Source organism: Gopherus evgoodei, chromosome 1, assembly GCF_007399415.2.
Source record: "Gopherus evgoodei ecotype Sinaloan lineage chromosome 1, rGopEvg1_v1.p, whole genome shotgun sequence".
Lineage (NCBI taxonomy): Eukaryota > Metazoa > Chordata > Testudines > Testudinidae > Gopherus > Gopherus evgoodei.
Genome location: NC_044322.1, coordinates 212078811 through 212095869, shown reverse-complemented (window position 1 = coordinate 212095869; position 17059 = coordinate 212078811). Strand labels below are relative to the sequence as shown.

General features: G+C 40.4%; 1 protein-coding gene across 9 annotated transcripts in view; it reads right to left on the bottom strand.

Moving 5' to 3' along the window:
- Positions 1-1725: 1725 nt before the first annotated feature.
- Positions 1726-17059, bottom strand: part of STXBP5L (syntaxin binding protein 5 like) — a 424278-nt gene continuing 408944 nt past the window's right edge. For all 9 annotated transcript variants that reach the window (XM_030534340.1, XM_030534349.1, XM_030534386.1 and 6 more), the window contains 6 exons: positions 16817-17056; positions 14236-14596; positions 11435-11600; positions 7291-7402; positions 6650-6870; positions 1726-5041 (listed from right to left, as the gene is read on the bottom strand). In XM_030534340.1, the coding sequence (XP_030390200.1) occupies positions 5000-5041; positions 6650-6870; positions 7291-7402; positions 11435-11600; positions 14236-14596; positions 16817-17056 (1142 nt within the window). In that variant the 3' untranslated portion in view covers positions 1726-4999. The remainder of the gene's footprint in view (positions 5042-6649; positions 6871-7290; positions 7403-11434; positions 11601-14235; positions 14597-16816; positions 17057-17059) is intronic.

Here is a 17059-nt window from a genome sequence, read left to right as displayed (position 1 = left end):
ACTCATAACCAGAATGGCTAGATATATGTAAGCTCACCCTTCTGCCCCCCAGACGTCATGAAAATACAGAAATAACAGCTCAAGAGACTAACTTACAAGATGGCATTAGTGGGGCCTGACGTTGTATGGAAGTTGTAAACCAAAAAAGCCGTGTGTAGAAATGCCTGTTGTGGTAGGGATGCTTAACCACATGGAATATGCATTATAAACCCTTTACCTAACTACATACCCCTGAAAAAAGAGAATTGCACAAAATAATGCCAATTCTTTCCTTTATTTTCTTTCCATCAGTTCTTTCACCAGGAACTCAGAATAGCTTCAATCAAAGGTGCCTTAATTTACCTTCGTGATGCCAATTTTAGGATACCTGTCAAAACAGTAAACGGTTAGTGGAACAGGAGGAGTGTGTGGTTCACTCTTGAATTTAACCTTCATTTGAAATATAGGTGGTGCCTTATTAATGAAAACCACACATAATTTGTCAACAGTTCCTTGACAGAGCCAGAATATGGGACACTAGTTAAAAAAAAGTACAATATTTTGATTTTAGTCAATAATCACATAAGAGAAAACACATGAATGGAAACTTTTATATGAATTACACCTAGATGAAGTGTTGTCAACAAATGGAAACATGCAACTCATTAATGAGAGAGAGTTCTTACTGAGACCTTACCAAGGCAAAATTAATCAAGACTGAAATATATTGTGTTTTCATGACCTAAAGGTGAATGCAAAGTGATATGGGATAGATACCCAGAGTAGAATACCTAAAGGGTGCAATTAAATGCAGTCTGGCAATATGCCTGTTGTATAATAGAGACAATTTATAAATAGAATAATCCTGAGGTTGAATACAAGACTTACATTTGTGATGTTTTTCCACATTAGATACATACAGAATTATTTTTTCAGTATACAATTTATTATAATACACACAAGGAGTTGGGTGTGAGATGGTTTCTGAAAAAGGAATGTATAAAAAGTACAGAGAATTTTTGTGATAACTTCATGTCTAGTAATTGAATATCTGTGTATATTTAAATATTTATGCAAAAACCTATATTCTGTTTAATAGAAATGTCTAATTTGAATTCAGAAATGCAGTCAAACTACATCTACTCAAAAGTATAAATAGTTGGGACATAGGAATGTAAAAAAAATATGATTTAGAAAAATCTTATGTGATTATAGAGAACAAATCCTGGTGCTGTTACAGAATTTCATTAGATTTTTTTTTAAATTTTAATTCAGAATTGAAGTTTAAAGTGGTCTAGGTCTAGGAGTTGGCTGCACATAAAAATAGTTCTTACTAGTAAGGACTTGTCTAATGAGAAGCCACATATTGAATCTAATTTAATATATTTATTTGCATATTACACCCTTAGCTGTGTGTATTTTGTATATCGGATTATTTGGGATAGTGCATAAATTTTTGTGAGTGAAAAATGTATTTTCTAACATAAAATTTTTAATTGAGCGACATTATGCCAAAGTGTCACTATAGACCGTCTTTTATACTTTTAAATCTAATATAACCTATTAATATAACCTATCTGGAATTTGTACTTTTTAACTAAGAGTTCAGATGTAGAAAGAGCCTAAAAGTTATGGATGTTGTGTGAACCGATGCTGGCTTGGTAGAAAAGGTGAAAGCACATTTGATTTCAACATTCTTCTTAGAAAGCCTAATTTTCTTCTCAGCAAGTAAAGTCATTGCTATGCTTATCAGGTTGAAGGCTGCAGCTTTATTACTCTAGTTATTAACAAAAAATGTTTAGGATAGGCCCTCTAAAAATCCCACACTCCTCCTCATGTCACAAGAAACTAACCAGCCAGGCTTCCCCTACCCTCATTAAATTTTAAGGTGAAGGCTTTTCCCCACATCCACAGTAAATCTCAATAGAAAGCATTTTAACAGTGTGCACTAACAAACTTATACAACATATACATTACATATATATATTTATATATATAGATGGTTCTATATACAAACATATACAATTTTTTAGATCTCTACAGACTACAAGAAAATTAATAATTATAGTCACAAGAGCTGAACATTACAGAAACAGGAATTTGTAACTTTCTGGAAAGATGTACAATATGCCATAGATGAAAGGAAGATACAGTTGTGACCTCCTGGGGAGTTTTTCTAGAGAAAAAGATGAAGAATTTAAACATTCAAAATTGTATGTTTGGGGAATCTTAATTCTTTTTTTGTGAAGTAAAGAGGCAAATTGAAAGCTACTGGCTGGCTTTCCCACTGATATAGCGTGGTGTTAAGTTAGAGACTGTTGATAGAGCAAGTGTAATGTAAATGACCTACTGGAGGCATATTTCCCTCATGCAGGCTGTAGCTGTTCATACTGGACTTGTGCAACTGCTTCATGACAGGCAGATGCTAGAGCTCACTCTAAGGAGGCTCTCATTTCATTCAGGATCATAGGTCCCTGAACTGATGTTAAAGCAACACCTCTGCCTAAAAGCGGAATAACAAGCCAAGAATTTCTATACACTACAGAACTAGTACCATCCTAATCACTCACCAAGCTTTCTGCTAGTCTGCCCATACAGTCATGTGTGATACATCAATGGATACTGCAACATGTCAGGGAATTGCAATGGAAACTCCCAGTGTAGCCAGTAGAGGTGGTGTACATGGCACCACGTGAACCAGGACTATCTTTTTCATAGAGGTTATATTAGTATAGAGACAGGTGCAGTAAGTTACAGAACTGACTCTTGTCCCTGCTGGAATGATTTCCTTCCTGAATCTTTACCTGTTTGGTCTGAGCCTAATTCATTGACAGTTTAAATACCTTCTCTAGTCTTGCAGCTAAATGAGGGAACATATCCTCTCTAAGGTGTTTGTAAAGCTAAAGTGCCCATAAGCTTAGTGATTTCGATTAATGATAGGCCAGAGTATGTGTAGAGTAAACATGCAATGCACATGGGCTGGATTAGCCATATGAACAACAATGGTCAAAGCTGGCATTTTAACCTTGCCTGCAGCAAAATTTAAAAATTCTGAATAGCACAAAACTCATTTTGAGCCATAAGGCCTCAAACTTGTGCCAGACTTCTGAGTCCAAAACCCATCTCTAAAATTGAGCTGAACTAAATATGCAATAGGTGTTTTTGCCAGTGAGCACCTACCCCAAAACTAAAAACAGAGCAGATCTGAGAAAGGAATGGCTGAGAGAGCTACTGAGTGAGAGTTAGCAGGGCTTTCCATGGAAATGCAGAAGCCAGAGCAGTGTCTCATGGTCCAGAGTGTGCATTAAACTGTCATGATACAAACATGTAGGAAGTTAAAGCAAAGCTGATGGCCATGGCTATTTGGGGGTGGGGGGGTCACTAGCTGCAGCTGCTTTCTCAGAGCATTTTCCTTCAAAGTGAATTCTCCTGATGCAAAGTGTCTCCTCCTCTCTCTCTCCCTAGTTTGTACTTGTACATACTTGCTGGCAAACATGACCGTGGCACCTTGTTCCCAAGTCAATTTTAGAATCCATCTGACTTCACAGTTGGTTACTTTGGAAATTGTGCTGATGCAGAGGAGTAAAACTGAGCTGGGGAAGGAAATTGACTTATGTAATGGGAATGCTGTTCAGGCAAATACATCATGATAAACTTCTGTGGAAAAGAAGCTGACAGTATCTGCGAAATGAAGGAAATTAAAAGTAAGTCCATGATGGAAACCACATGAAGCCCCGTGGCAGCAGCTTTACTGATATGAACAGCCTATTTCACCAGTACCTTGCACAGGCATTTACACTTGTGCAAAGTAGATACAATGTGCTCCTGAGTTCTCCACTCATCTCTGTGGCAGTGTTTTACAACAGCTTTGCACAGGTTGCAAGTGGTGATACACCAGGCAAGACAGTGTAGAAACTGGTCTATATAAAATTAATCTGCGGGGCTTTGCAGCTCAAACTAGTTGCTGGTGTGATCTTAAGCCAGCCAGCTTTAAATTGGGTTACTGTGCAGTTTGCTTAGCATCACTTCAGTGCAACTCTTTCCTGCAAGCTACTGAAGTCACTGACTTGAGGAGATTTGACCTACTGGGCCCTCTACTTTCTTCAGTTTAATTCAATAGATTACTGACTCACCTTCTCTTCCGCTTCTAATATTGAAAAAACAAGGCAACCAAGTGATTCAGACACTCCTGGGGTGACAAAAGTTATCACAGCCCCCTCAACGATTGCTTTCAGAAAATTAGTATTTATGGAAGGTGTTTCCTGCACTCTTTGGATTGTAAAGACCAATCTACTCTACTCTCAATTAGGTGACATCCCAACTGGCTCCTTCACAAACACTAAATAAAGCATTTGGATGTTGGTTTATTCTTTGGATAGGAATTAAATAGCACTGATGATTTCAACCTAAGATTTTATATGGAAAAGAACTAGCAGCAAATAAGAAAATGCAGCTCATCTAATTTTCCTGTCCATAGCAGCAGCCATGCTTGAAACGTACTGGCTGTTTGTAGTGTAGTTTTTAAAAATAAAGATTTTTGCTCTTTTTAAATATTTTTTGCTCAACATAGAAATAAATCCCTTTTTTTCGGTCACAACATGCTTTCTTTTTAAGATGTCAATTGATCATGCAAAATTGTATTCATTTTTTTTTAATAAATGCATTAACATTCTAGGTTTGTACAGGATATTTTTAACCAGAGATACTCTCCACAGTTCATTCCTAGATCTTCTGAAAAGAGCTACATGCCAATGTGACTGTGCAGTTGCTTTTGGAAAAAGATTTACTACACCATGAGCCAGGTATTTTGACTAAAAGACCAATACAAGTCTAGGCTCCATTTTGTGGGATATAAAACTTCTCCTTGACTTCCCGCTTGTGGTGAATCCAAACAAATAAATAACAGGAAAATGTTTCCTAGGAGAAAGTTTTGCTTCTGGCCAGTGACTGGTAGTGTTGAGAGTAAGTTCCACTTCCCTGAATAGTGCTCTCATCAAAGCCAAGCAGCTTCTTTAAAAGTCTAAAACTGGTACCACTTCTTGTCCTTATATTTCAGCATCAACTACAGAGATGGGAAATAAGCAAAATGAAAATTAGATACAAAAATCTGTTTTGCTAACGGTAAAGACTTATGCTAAGTTAGTATGTGGTAGAATTCCACTGAACTAGTGGTACCACAAATGAAGTGGGTCCATTCATTGTTTGCTCCAAATTTTCTACTTGATTATGAAGTCCATGACAAACAGCAGCAGGTTGTGTTTTGCCAAACATGTCATTTCCCTTTGCTGCTGTGAAATATATATATATTTGCTTTCTCTAACTTCATAATTAAGTATTAAACTCCATAAAGAACATTATTTACCCATAGCTCTTTGTTCACTGAAGAGACGCTTCTCAGGGAATTCCTACTTTAGCACACTGCTTTTTGCATAAGGTGAAGTAGGAACTGCCATAGATTAGGTGCCTCGAATACCATCTGTCAGTACTGTCAAAGAGATGTGTATTTTTTGCCTCACACTTATTACAGCCAATAGGAAAACCAACAACAAACATTCTTCCTGGGGCATGAGGTAGGTGATAATCTAGCTGTACAGATATCTGGAGATACAGGTAAATATTCCTTAATGTGCTACTACTACTTTTCAGTTGATTCCCCCTCCTAGGACTATACCATAGGGTGACATCATTTCAGTTTTACAGAGCAAATGTCTCCATGCTACGCAGCCTATTTAGAGCAAACCAGTTTAGCATAACACACTATGGTCATGCCCCTAGTTTCCTGTTCTCTGTAGTGCCCCACTTGTGCCCTTGCATCCAGATGCACACCTGTGACCCGCTCTAGTTTCCCCCTCCCTGTTCAGCACATCTTGTGCAACTAGTGGGTTTTTAAAAGAAAGAAACAGGACTAATGGTAATATTTCTCCTGTTATAGTTCGTAACTGAATATTGACAGGAGGGATCGGCACAAAAAATCTTCAGAGCAATTAATGACTATTGCCCTTATCTCCCATTGTTTCCAAAGTAGCAACACTGACACATCAATGAATGGATGTAATGTCATCTTAACTGACACCAACGGGAGATGTCGGCAGTTTTGAAGACAGATATTTATGAAGAAAACATTGCAGGAGACTCAGGCATTGGTGGCACCTTGGGTCTCCCTTGTTCTCTCTCCATGGCGCACAGTTTTGTTTCCTGAGGACTGAACTTTTTTGGTCTAATTGAAGTCTTTGGACTTAATATAGGGATACCCAGATGAAATGAAATGGCCTGTGATACACAGGAGGGCAGACTAGATGATCTGATCACCCCTTTTGGCTTTAAATGCTATGAAACTCTGGAGTAAGTGTAACCAAAGTAGATGGCTGCCTGAGTTTGCAGAGAGCCTGAAACAGCTGGGAAATTACCCCATTTATTTCAGTGGGTGAAAATGTGAATGATGATACTTTACTGCTCATCAAGCATGTAGGAAAGGAGAGAAAGTGTTAAATGATGACAATCTACACCAGGGGTCCCCAATGTGTGGGGAAAGGTGCTGTATAAATGAAGGTAGCAACACCTGGGGGACTGTGCCTGCTTTAATTTTCCTGAAGGAGGTTCAGCTTTCTTAACTTTGGGTAACCCTGGGTAGGGCAAATGCTCTCCACATGTATGTGCAAGGAACCCATACCTCATGTGCATGTTTGGAAAATGCCTCTGCACTAGCCATCATGGTTGCAGTCTTTTCATCCAGTTCTCCCAGTCTCTGTCCTCTCTCGTCAAGGGCAAGGCGCGCACGAGCCAAGTCTCCAATTACCCCTCCTGCAGCTCCTTTCATGCCCTCGATTCCACCTGAGCCAGGGATGTGCTGAGCCAGACTCCGAGAGGCTTTTCCTGCTGAAGCTTCGCCAACTACACAGGGAAAGTGGAGTTAGCTCATTCCACCATCAATACCTAGAGCGTTCACTGCTAGTTCCTCACTCCTTTGCTGTTATTTGGAGTGTACTGTGGTACATAGAGACTGCCTCAAGCTAACCAGGCAGGTTTGATACTAGTGCCATCTCAAACCTGATTCTTCAGTAACTGCAGGGATGGGGCCTATTTTATATTTACTTGCTCTTAGGGGAAAGAGAGAAAACATTTTGGGTAGACAGAAACAAGGCTCTGAAAGGTCAAGCTCTAGCTCCTAGTAGCTTGTGGGACAAATTCTCTAACTTCATTTATAGTGTTATCTTTAACATTTTTAACATCCCTTCTTTCCTACATTATGTGTCCTCTTCTTGTATCGGTTTAACTGTTGTACTTTCATTAGTTTCAGTTATAATCACTTACACAGCTCTTCTCTGTCAAAGGTCTGCCCGCTTCCTCCAAACAGCCCCTTGAGAAAGCCTCTGTTCTGGGCTTCGGGTGTTTCCACTGCAGTAAACAAATCCCCAAGCATGTCCTGGCCCAAATCAGACAGAAGAACACATGAGGGAACAGAGGAATGAAGATTGCCCATTTACTTTAAATGTCTGGATTAGCATAGAGAGTCATTGACATCAGATGTTTGGCAAATAAAAGATAAATTCTGATCTATGCCATATGTTGTATTGCAAGACCCGGGCTAGCAGGGACAACAGTTGACTGTCAGTTTGTCTGCAAAATCAATTATTTAATTTTTTTTTTATCATACTATGAAAAACTCAGCATTTGATGTCTGGTTACTACAAGAGCTGGATCAATAGTGCAGCTAACATGTCCAACCAAAGGCACTCGCATTTTAAAAAAAAATTGTGTTCATTCCTCTGGTGGGTTCATATTTTATGATTTGCGTAGAGCAAATTTTGCAACAAAGCCACAACATAAAAATGCTGATTAAAATCAAGAAATCACAATCAGCTGGTAATTATCCAGGCAACCAGACCATCAATACTTCACAAAAAGAAAACAATAAAGATGAGTTTAGTGCTTGCTGATAGGAAGCAATTTTTACAAAAGGCCATTGGCTTCTGTCATAGTACAATTCCCCCATAGTACAATTCTGCCATAGTACAATCCCCCACTCTGAACCTTAGCGTCCAAGAGATGGGGTACCAGCATGAATTCCTCTAAGCTCAATTACCAGCTTAGTACCTGTAGTGCTGCCACCAACCAGGAATTCCAGTGCCTGGTACACTCTGGTCCCCACAAAACCTTGCCCAGGGACCCGCAAGACCCAGTCCCTCTGGATCTTAACACAAGGAAAGTAAACCCTTTCCCTCACCGTTGCCTCTCCCAGGCTTCCTCTCCCTGGGTTACCCTGGAAGATCACTGTGATTCAAACTCCTTGAATCACAAAACAGAGAGGAAAATTTACCTTCCCCCTCCTTCTCTTTCTCCCTCTCAGACTCTTCCTGAGAGAAAGTAATCCTAACACAGAGAGAAATCAGCCTCTCTTTCCCTCTTCCCTCCTTTCTCCCTACCAGTTCCCTGGTGAATCCACACCCAGTCCCCTGGGGTCTCACCAGAATATAAAAACAATTAGGTTCTTAAACAAGAAAAGCTTTTAATTAAAGAAAGAAAAAACAGTAAAAATTATCTTTGTAAATTAAAAAAAAATGGAATAGGTACCGGGTCTTTCAGCTATAGACACTGGGAACACCCTCCCAGCCTAAGTATACAAGTACAAAATAAAATCTTTTCAGCAAAATACCAATTTGAACTCCTTTCAGCCAAATACACATTTGAACTTCTTCCAACCAAATACACATTTGCAAATAAAGAAAACAACCATAAGCCTAACTCACTTTATCTACCTAGTACTCACTAGTCTGAACTTATAAGAGCCTGTATTGGAGAGATTGGAGAGAAACCTGGTTGCACGTCTGATCCCTCTAAGCCCCCAGAGTGAACAACAACCAAAACTAACAGCACACACAGAAACTTCCCTCCCTCAAGATTGGAAAGTATCCTGTCCTCTGATTGGTCCTCTGGTCAGGTGACAGCCAGGCTTACTGAACTTGTTAACCCTTTACAGTCAAAGAGATATAAAGTACTTCTGTGCTATTAACTTTTCTTATCTGTTTATGACAGCTTCCCTCCGTGAGCTCACTGTTGGATGCTAGCGGTGCCTGCCTCCCACTTAATTTTACTATTTACACAGCACCAATTGTGCACGAGACATTTACAGCCACAGCTGAAGGCATGATCTCTGCCTCCAAAAAGCTTACACCTGTATCCTTCAAACCAATGGTTCTTTAGAAACAAATCTAGAGATCAATGTTATTTGCAGTCTGCTAGGGTAACTTCTTATGTATCAACCATTTGTGGGGAGATGTTAGCACATTAACACTACTGCTCTGCCAGCTGGTAGGTCAGGGTGGGTGAAACCATGGCTCTCTGCCAATGCTCCTCCCACTTGCTTTTGTGGGGAAAGGAAGATACTGGGTGTATAAAGCCTTTGCTCTTCCTCTCTGTGCAGAAGCTGTGATGTGAGCAGCTGGAGTGCGGCAGTGCTGAGAGGTAGGAGCCTTTTATTCCCTTACTTGGGCTAACACAAATCTAGCCCATCCCCTAGTTTTAAACCCTTCTTCAGTGATGTATTCAGAGTCCCTCCAGTAATGTGTAAAAAGTCGTTTGAAGTCCTCCTCCTCTCCAGTGAGCCCAAGCCTGGCTGCAACACCCATTCCTCATACCAATCTTCAGGGTTGAAAATGCCAGCACTTTGTGATGACTTCTGCTGCTCAGCACATTGCCATGGTCTAATGACAGCTGGGCATCCTGGTTCTCTGCTCATTACACAACCTCAAGCTTAGTTCCCTTTTTTACTGCTAATGATCCTTCCCTAATAACCCCCCACAATTCACTTCCTTCAATAAATGACATTTAGAGTGTAAAAAAATCTAACATAATGAACTAGCTTTTGCTTGGAATAAATGACTTTCCTTGCTTAGACCATCTCCATAGCTGCTGTATTTTGATGTATAGTATGACGTGAGAACCTTTTCCCACCTGCAACTAAGGGCTGTATGAGTTACTGTAGTGGAAAATACTGTAAGTAATTCAAAAGTATGTCTTAATCTCTAATAGATTTTCTGGAGACTTTTAATGGTTTATATCCAACTCTGAATGCCTGCCCTTCTAGCCTACTGACCTGTATGAATGTGGGGAGTGGAGTCTGTTTACTTTTAGATTAAAATAAGCAATACTAAAGTTAGGGAAGGAACAGAGTTGTGCTGATGCACTTTCCCTTCCGTTAGACCTGTGCTGGTATCGAGTGCCATACATTTTTAAGCAGTCACTCATATCGTTTTGAAACAGTTCCTCTTTCACCCAGAGCAGCACGTTTGTTAGGGCAAGTGCCAACCTGCTTCAACTCTGGATCCACTTAGAAGTTGCTACAGTTAATGTCAGTTTGTGGACGTAGTCCAGTCGCTAGGGGACAGGAGCTACTCCACAGAGGCCACAGACCAAACGCACTGTTGACCTCTTCTGTGTTCCAATGAGGGGGTTCCTGCAGGGCAAGCATAAGGTGTACTTGGGGGAGCGGGTGGCCTGCTGCTGCCTTTTGTCCTCTGCTATGAATAAACAGGGATCTTTCATCTTTAGGTTTGTGAAACTACCACTGGTTTCACTTTAAACAATAAAAGCAAGTCACTGTCTTTTCATGGAAGTTTCACAGTAAATCGTTTCTTACCTTGAAGCTAAGGCCTGGCACATCTGCTGGCAATAATATTACAATCCAAGTTGTTACCATTTTTAATCATTTAAAACTTAAATTGAAATTTAAATTAAACTTAGGAGAGGAAAAAGTGTCATTACCTTGAGAAACCTACAAGTAGAACATACTATTCCAGATAAATTGACTATTTACAAATACATCATTTGCTCTTTGGAAACAATGTTGTTTTAGAAGCATCTTGTTTCCCCATCTTTAGCTGATAGAATTGTGGGTTAGTGTTTTGCATCCTTTCATAGCCTTAACACAAGGAACGTGCATATTCAGGGACCAGAGCATTAGACAGTGACACTAAGCATTTCTTTTTCCATTTTACTCTTTCCAAATGTAGGAGCTTTTCTCTTGAGAAAACTGGTTCTCTCTGGAAATGTTGATGCAAATTGACATATATTTTATGCATGACACTGCAGATGTTACAAAACATCCTGGGCAATCTTTGTGGTGTTATATGGAGTTTCAGGTTCCAAATTAAAAATAAGAATGAATTGGATTGAATGAAAATTATCTGAAAAAGGAACAGATTGCACTAGATTTTAAACCAGAGGACATGGTGTTACCAGCCGAAAGCCTGAGAATGGTGTAAGCCACTGTAATCAAGGCAGTGGTGGAAGGGCTCTGTTGGGATGCCTCTGTCTGGCTCAGAAGTGCTGGAAACATGTACAGCCCTCCTCTGTAGGAAGCACAGATTTGACAATGGGAGCCCATTAGTGCTTCAAAGATTTCTCCACAATAAGAAAGCCAAGCAGCATGTATGCTTTCTAGGTTTACAAGCCCTACCTGTAGATTGTCGCACATCTCCTGGCTGTATGTCAGTCGCTGGATCTCTGTGGGAGAGCTGAGATACAAAGCTTGCCCTTCATTGGTGAAACAAAATGTCCGTGCTATCCTCATGTCTGTTACTGGCAAATAGTTGACATCCAGCATTGGGCGAAGGCTAGGCAAGCTGAAGAGAAGCAGATGCCTGTGTTATGCTGGGATTTACAGAAAATGCTTTTATTCTATCATGTTATTCAAACCCACAGGTAACTTAGTATTTTCCATATATAGCCTAGAATGCTGTGGTATTTAAAATGCAGTCCTACTCTTAAATGTGCTACTGTAAAAATGGCACCTTTCCACTTCACAGATCTGTTCCCTTTGTGTATTGGTCTCAAAGCACATTTCAGTGACCAAAATAGGTTGTTAGGGCTAGCTCCACAAAAGGACTTAAACACCAAGCTGCATGTAAGACATCTAAGTCCTCCATTGAGGTGCCACTCAGAATCTCAAAACCCTGCTCAGCTGCCACCTAACCCTGGTTAAGCACCCATGGCAAAAAAAAAAATCCACAGAATGTGTAGCTTGTGGTTTTCAAAAGTTAAGAGTTTGGTTAAATCCAACCCAATGCTAGATAGAACTCTCAAAGACACTGCTGCTGAATGAGGACTGCTTTAATGCCACTTTTCAACATTCTACCTTAGCAATTCTGATTGAGGAGCTATCCAAAAAAGAATTTGTAAGAATTATTTGTTTTAGGGATGTTGATTAATCATAGTTAATTCATATGATAAAAAAAATTAATCATGATTAATTGCAGTTTTAATTGCACTGTTAAACAACAGAATACCAATTGACATTTATTACATATTTTTGGATGTTTTTCTACATTTTCAAATATACTGATTTCCGATACAACACTGAATGCAAAGTATATAGTGCTCTTTTTATATTATTTTTTATCACAAATATTTGCACTGTAAAAATTACAAAAGAAACAGTATTTTTCAATTCACCTCATACAAGTACTGTAATGCAATCTCTTTATTGTGAAAGTGCAATTTACAAATGTAGATTTTTTTTGTCACATAATTGCACTCAAAAACAAAACAATGTAAAACTTTAGAGCCTACAAGTCCACTCAGTCCTACTTCTTGTTTAGCCAATCGCTAAGACAAACAAGTTTGTTTACATTTACAGGAGATAATGCTGCCCACTTCTTAGTTACAATGTCACCTGAAAGTGAGAACAGGTGTTTGCATGGCACTTTTATAGCCAGTGTTCAACGTATTTCTGTTCCAGATATGCTAAACATTCATATGCCCCTTCATGCTTCGACCACCATTCCAGAGGACATACTTCCATGCTGATAATGCTTGTTTTAAAAAAAAAAAAATGTTAATTAAATTTGTGACTGAACTCCTTGGAGTAGAACTGTATTTCTCCTGCTCCATGGTTTTACCCACATTCTGCCATATATTTTGTGTTATGGTAGTCTTGGCTGACAACCAAGCATATTTTGTTTGCTTTAAGAATACTTCCACTGCAGATCTGACGAAACACAAAGAAGGGTCCAATATCAGCTTTCTAAAGATAGCTACAGCACTCGACCCAAGGTTTAAGAATCTGAAGTGCCTTCCAAAATCTGAGAGGGACGAGGTGTGGAGCATGCTTTCAGAAGTCTTAAAAGAGCAACACTCTAATGCAGAAACTACAGAACCCGAACCACCAAAAAAGAAAATCAACTTTCTGTTCGTGGCATCTGACTCAAGAGGATGAAAATGAACATGTGTCGGTCCGCACTGCTTTGGATCGTTATTGAGCAGAATCCATCATCAGCATGGATGCATGGCTTCTGGAATGGTGATTGAAGCATGAAGGGACATATGAATCTTTAGCGCATCTGGCACGTAAATATCTTGCAACACTGGCTACAACACTGCCATGCAAATGCCTGTTCTCACTTTCAGGTGTATTGTAACTAAGAAGCAGGCAGCATTATCTCCTGAAAATGTAAACAAACTTGTCTGTCTTAGCAATTGGCTGCAGAAGTAAAAGGACTAAGTGGACTTGTAGGCTTTAAAGTTTTACACTGTTTTATTTTTGAATGCAGTTTTTTTATACATAATTCTACATTGTAAGTTCACCTTTCATGATAAAGAGATTGCACTACAGCACTTGTACTAGGTGGATTGAAAAATACTATTTCTTTGTTTTTTACAGTGCAATATTTGTAATAAAAAACAAATATAAAGTGTCCGCTTTGTATTCTGTGTTGTAATTGAAATCAATATATTTGAAAATGTAGAAAACATTAAAAAAATTAAATAAATGGTATTCTAGTCTTGTTTAACAGTACAATTAATTGTGTGATTAATTTTGTTAATCACTTGACAGCCCTATTTTTTTTTTATAACGTAGGGAATGGTATTTTGATTTCCAAGTCATTGAACATACATAGCTGAGACCAGGCTTGGAAGCCTTTAGCCCAGAAGCTGAAAGCTGACAGTTATAAGTGACCAAAGAGAGATTGCATGGAAACTATTCTGCAACTTAAGCCACAGTGAGCGCTGCTGCTTCTGCCATGCTATTGCTGTCAGAGATAATCTGGTACTAGATGGTGAGAAGGATTACTAACTGAGAGAAATCATATACCAGAGCAAAATGGGTACAGCTTTCCTTTACATGTGTGTCTATAATAAAAACATGCTCAGCCACCCACTGAACCAGATTGCAGGGGGACAGTGTACATCCTGCTCCCCTTTACAGCCTTAATTCTGTTGCCTTTTACAATTTTGCCAAATGATTAGCTAGGTAAGTACCTCATTGTCATGATATGCCCGTTGGCACAGAAGCAAGCCAGGCAGATGCTGTTACACAGGGTCACCACATCTGCTCGCAATAGAAAGGACGTTTCTGTGATGTTGTGAACATAGAGGCATGTCTGGGAAGGCAGTGAGAAAACTTTGGCTTGTTTTTCTGAGCAGATGACAGCAAACTGATGATCTCCCATATCCTGGGAGGAGGAAGGAGAATACATGACAAGTTTCCTTTTTCTCGTTTTTTCACTGTCATCTATGCTGTTTGGGTCCCTCCATACTTCATAGGGTGGATGTATCAATGCTCCCATGCAGTCCAGGCATGAAAAAGTCAGCACTGCTCCCTTCAATGTCAGAACTGTACCTGTAAAATATAATGCTCTAGCTTTGGCATATGCTTGTCAACAAATCCAGTTGTCACTAGTGCACATGTGCATCATGGTCTATTTTGCACCCAGGTTTTCCCTTTAGAGCAGAGGTGGGAAAACTCTGGCCCGCGGGACCATCCTGCCTGGCCCCTGAGCTCCCAGCCGGGGAGGCTAGCCCCCTGCCATCCCTCCTCCCTCACAGCCTCAGCTCACTGTGCCACCAGCGCTCTGACCCACCACTCCTGCCGGGTAACGTGGTGGTGTGGTTGGCTCCACCATGGTAAGGGAGCAGGGGTCCCGGGGGCAGTTAGGGGACATGGAGCAGAGGGCAGTTGGATAGGTCAGAGGCTCTGGTGGGGATAGTCAGGGGACAGGGAGTAGGAGGAGGTTGGATGGGTCAGGAATTCTGAGGGGGGCAGTCAGGGGACGGGAAGTGGGAGGGGGCAGGGCAGGCTGTTTTGGGAGGCACAGCCTTCCCTACCCAGTCCTCCATTTAGTTTTGCAACCCCAGTGTGGCCCACTGCTTTAGGGGTACAGCAGCACATCTCAGCCCTACTAAGCTAACAAGCTGCACAGCTAACTGCACAAAGTAACCTTCTGCTTCAAACTAAATATTTTTGCAGCCAGGCAGAGCTGGTGAACGAGCAGGCTGCAGTTATTAAAAATGTTAAAGGCAACCTAACAAAAAAATTCAATAGAAAACAGTAGAATTTAGAGATAAAAATGGCCAATTATGGCATGTATCCCATTCTCTTACCAATAGGACTGTTCTTTAGAGTGCAGTTTTTAGTATCTTTCCAGTCAGGTTTTAAGCATGCAACGGAGGTGGCTCCTATCCTTTCCTTGTCTAATACAGACTACAGTTCTTTACTCTTAAATGTCCTCCCATTATTCCTAGTTAGCTCCCTTTAAAACTGCTAAATAAATCTTGTCCCTCCTTGGTGTTTACCCTCCTCCAGTATCCCCTGTAACCTGTGCCTGTCACTTAGCCAAGACATGCTTGGCATCTTTCAATCCTTCCCTGGAAATTATCCCCTGCACCCCCTAATCATTTTGTCATTCTTCTCTGAACTCCCTCTGGCTTCTCTGGTAATGACACCCCCGACCTGATCACAGTATTCCAGCTGGGGCTGGATCAGAGCTGTATGTAGGAGAACTATAACCTCTCTGCTCAGTGACAAAATGCTTTTGTCTAAGCCATTCAAAATTATACTAGCCTTATTTCCAAGCCATAGCCACGAACTCACGACCAATCTGCTGCCTACTGCTAGCTCTAGGTCTCTGCTTTCTGCATTTCCCCCTCTCAGTTAGTGTATGTACTTGCAATTGTTTTTCCTCACATGCACTAACTTGTATTGTCCAAAACTGAGCCTTGTTTTTTGTTCTCTGCCCTTGTTTCTACTCTCATGGTATGCCCTCATCAGTGTCCATAACTGCACTCAATTGACCATCCTGTGTGTCAATAATCTTGTAATTGTAACCATCATCGTAACTTGGTGGGAAACAAGGACCTAGTTCATTCTGCCCCTGCTTTTACACAAAACTGAGTTTTTGTCCTGAAAGCTAGACTTCTGCTAGGAGTGAGACCAGTCTGAAGGGGTAAGTACACAGGACTGAGATCTAATCCTGGCTTTATCATTGGCGCCCTCTTAGCACTGGCCAAGTCACTTATCGTCTGTGCCTGTTGCCTCATCTGCAGAAGTGGGAGCAGCTCCCTATGTCACAGGGAAGGAAGAATCAGTTAAGGTGTATGAAGACCTTTAGATCTATGAAAATAGCTATTTGTGCTGAGTACTATGAATGCATCTAAAGATACCTTCTACTGGAATTTAGTGACATTTCTGTTGCCACATGATCCATCAAATTCTTGACACGTTCAACGGAATCCCAGATACACTTTCCCAGGAGGAAATTATCTATTTTTCTAGTCTGGAAAAAAAAGTCTCCTGTTTCCAGTCCTTACAAGGAATATGTGCAGCTCTATGTAACATCTAATCTTCGTGATTAATAAAATAGACTGTCCCACGTCTCTAAGTTACAGCTATCACTGCTACAATCACCTCTTTGTATCTCTCTGTGCACTCAGTGTAATGAACCACCGGGGGTTAATATTCACTGCATGAGAGATTTTGGTCAGAGAAACCAGATAAAAGCAGATATTTATACCCTCTCCTGCTACCAAGACAGACAACAGGAAAGCAGACAAAAACTCTTACCACTTGGAGACACCATGACCGGTTCTGTCTGCCTTAATTCCTCAGTAGCAGGCAGATTAAGGGAGATGATTAAAACCATACCAAGGCCTGTTCCAACCCACAGACAGGGGGAGACAGCAGAGTCATTCTTCCGTGAAAAGGTCTCCATAAAGTACAAAGCTGTAATTGCTTCCTTGGACTCCTTGTCGATGCTGGAGACACTGGAGCTTCGGGAACGGCTGAAGGTGTTTTCCCGGTTTTCTG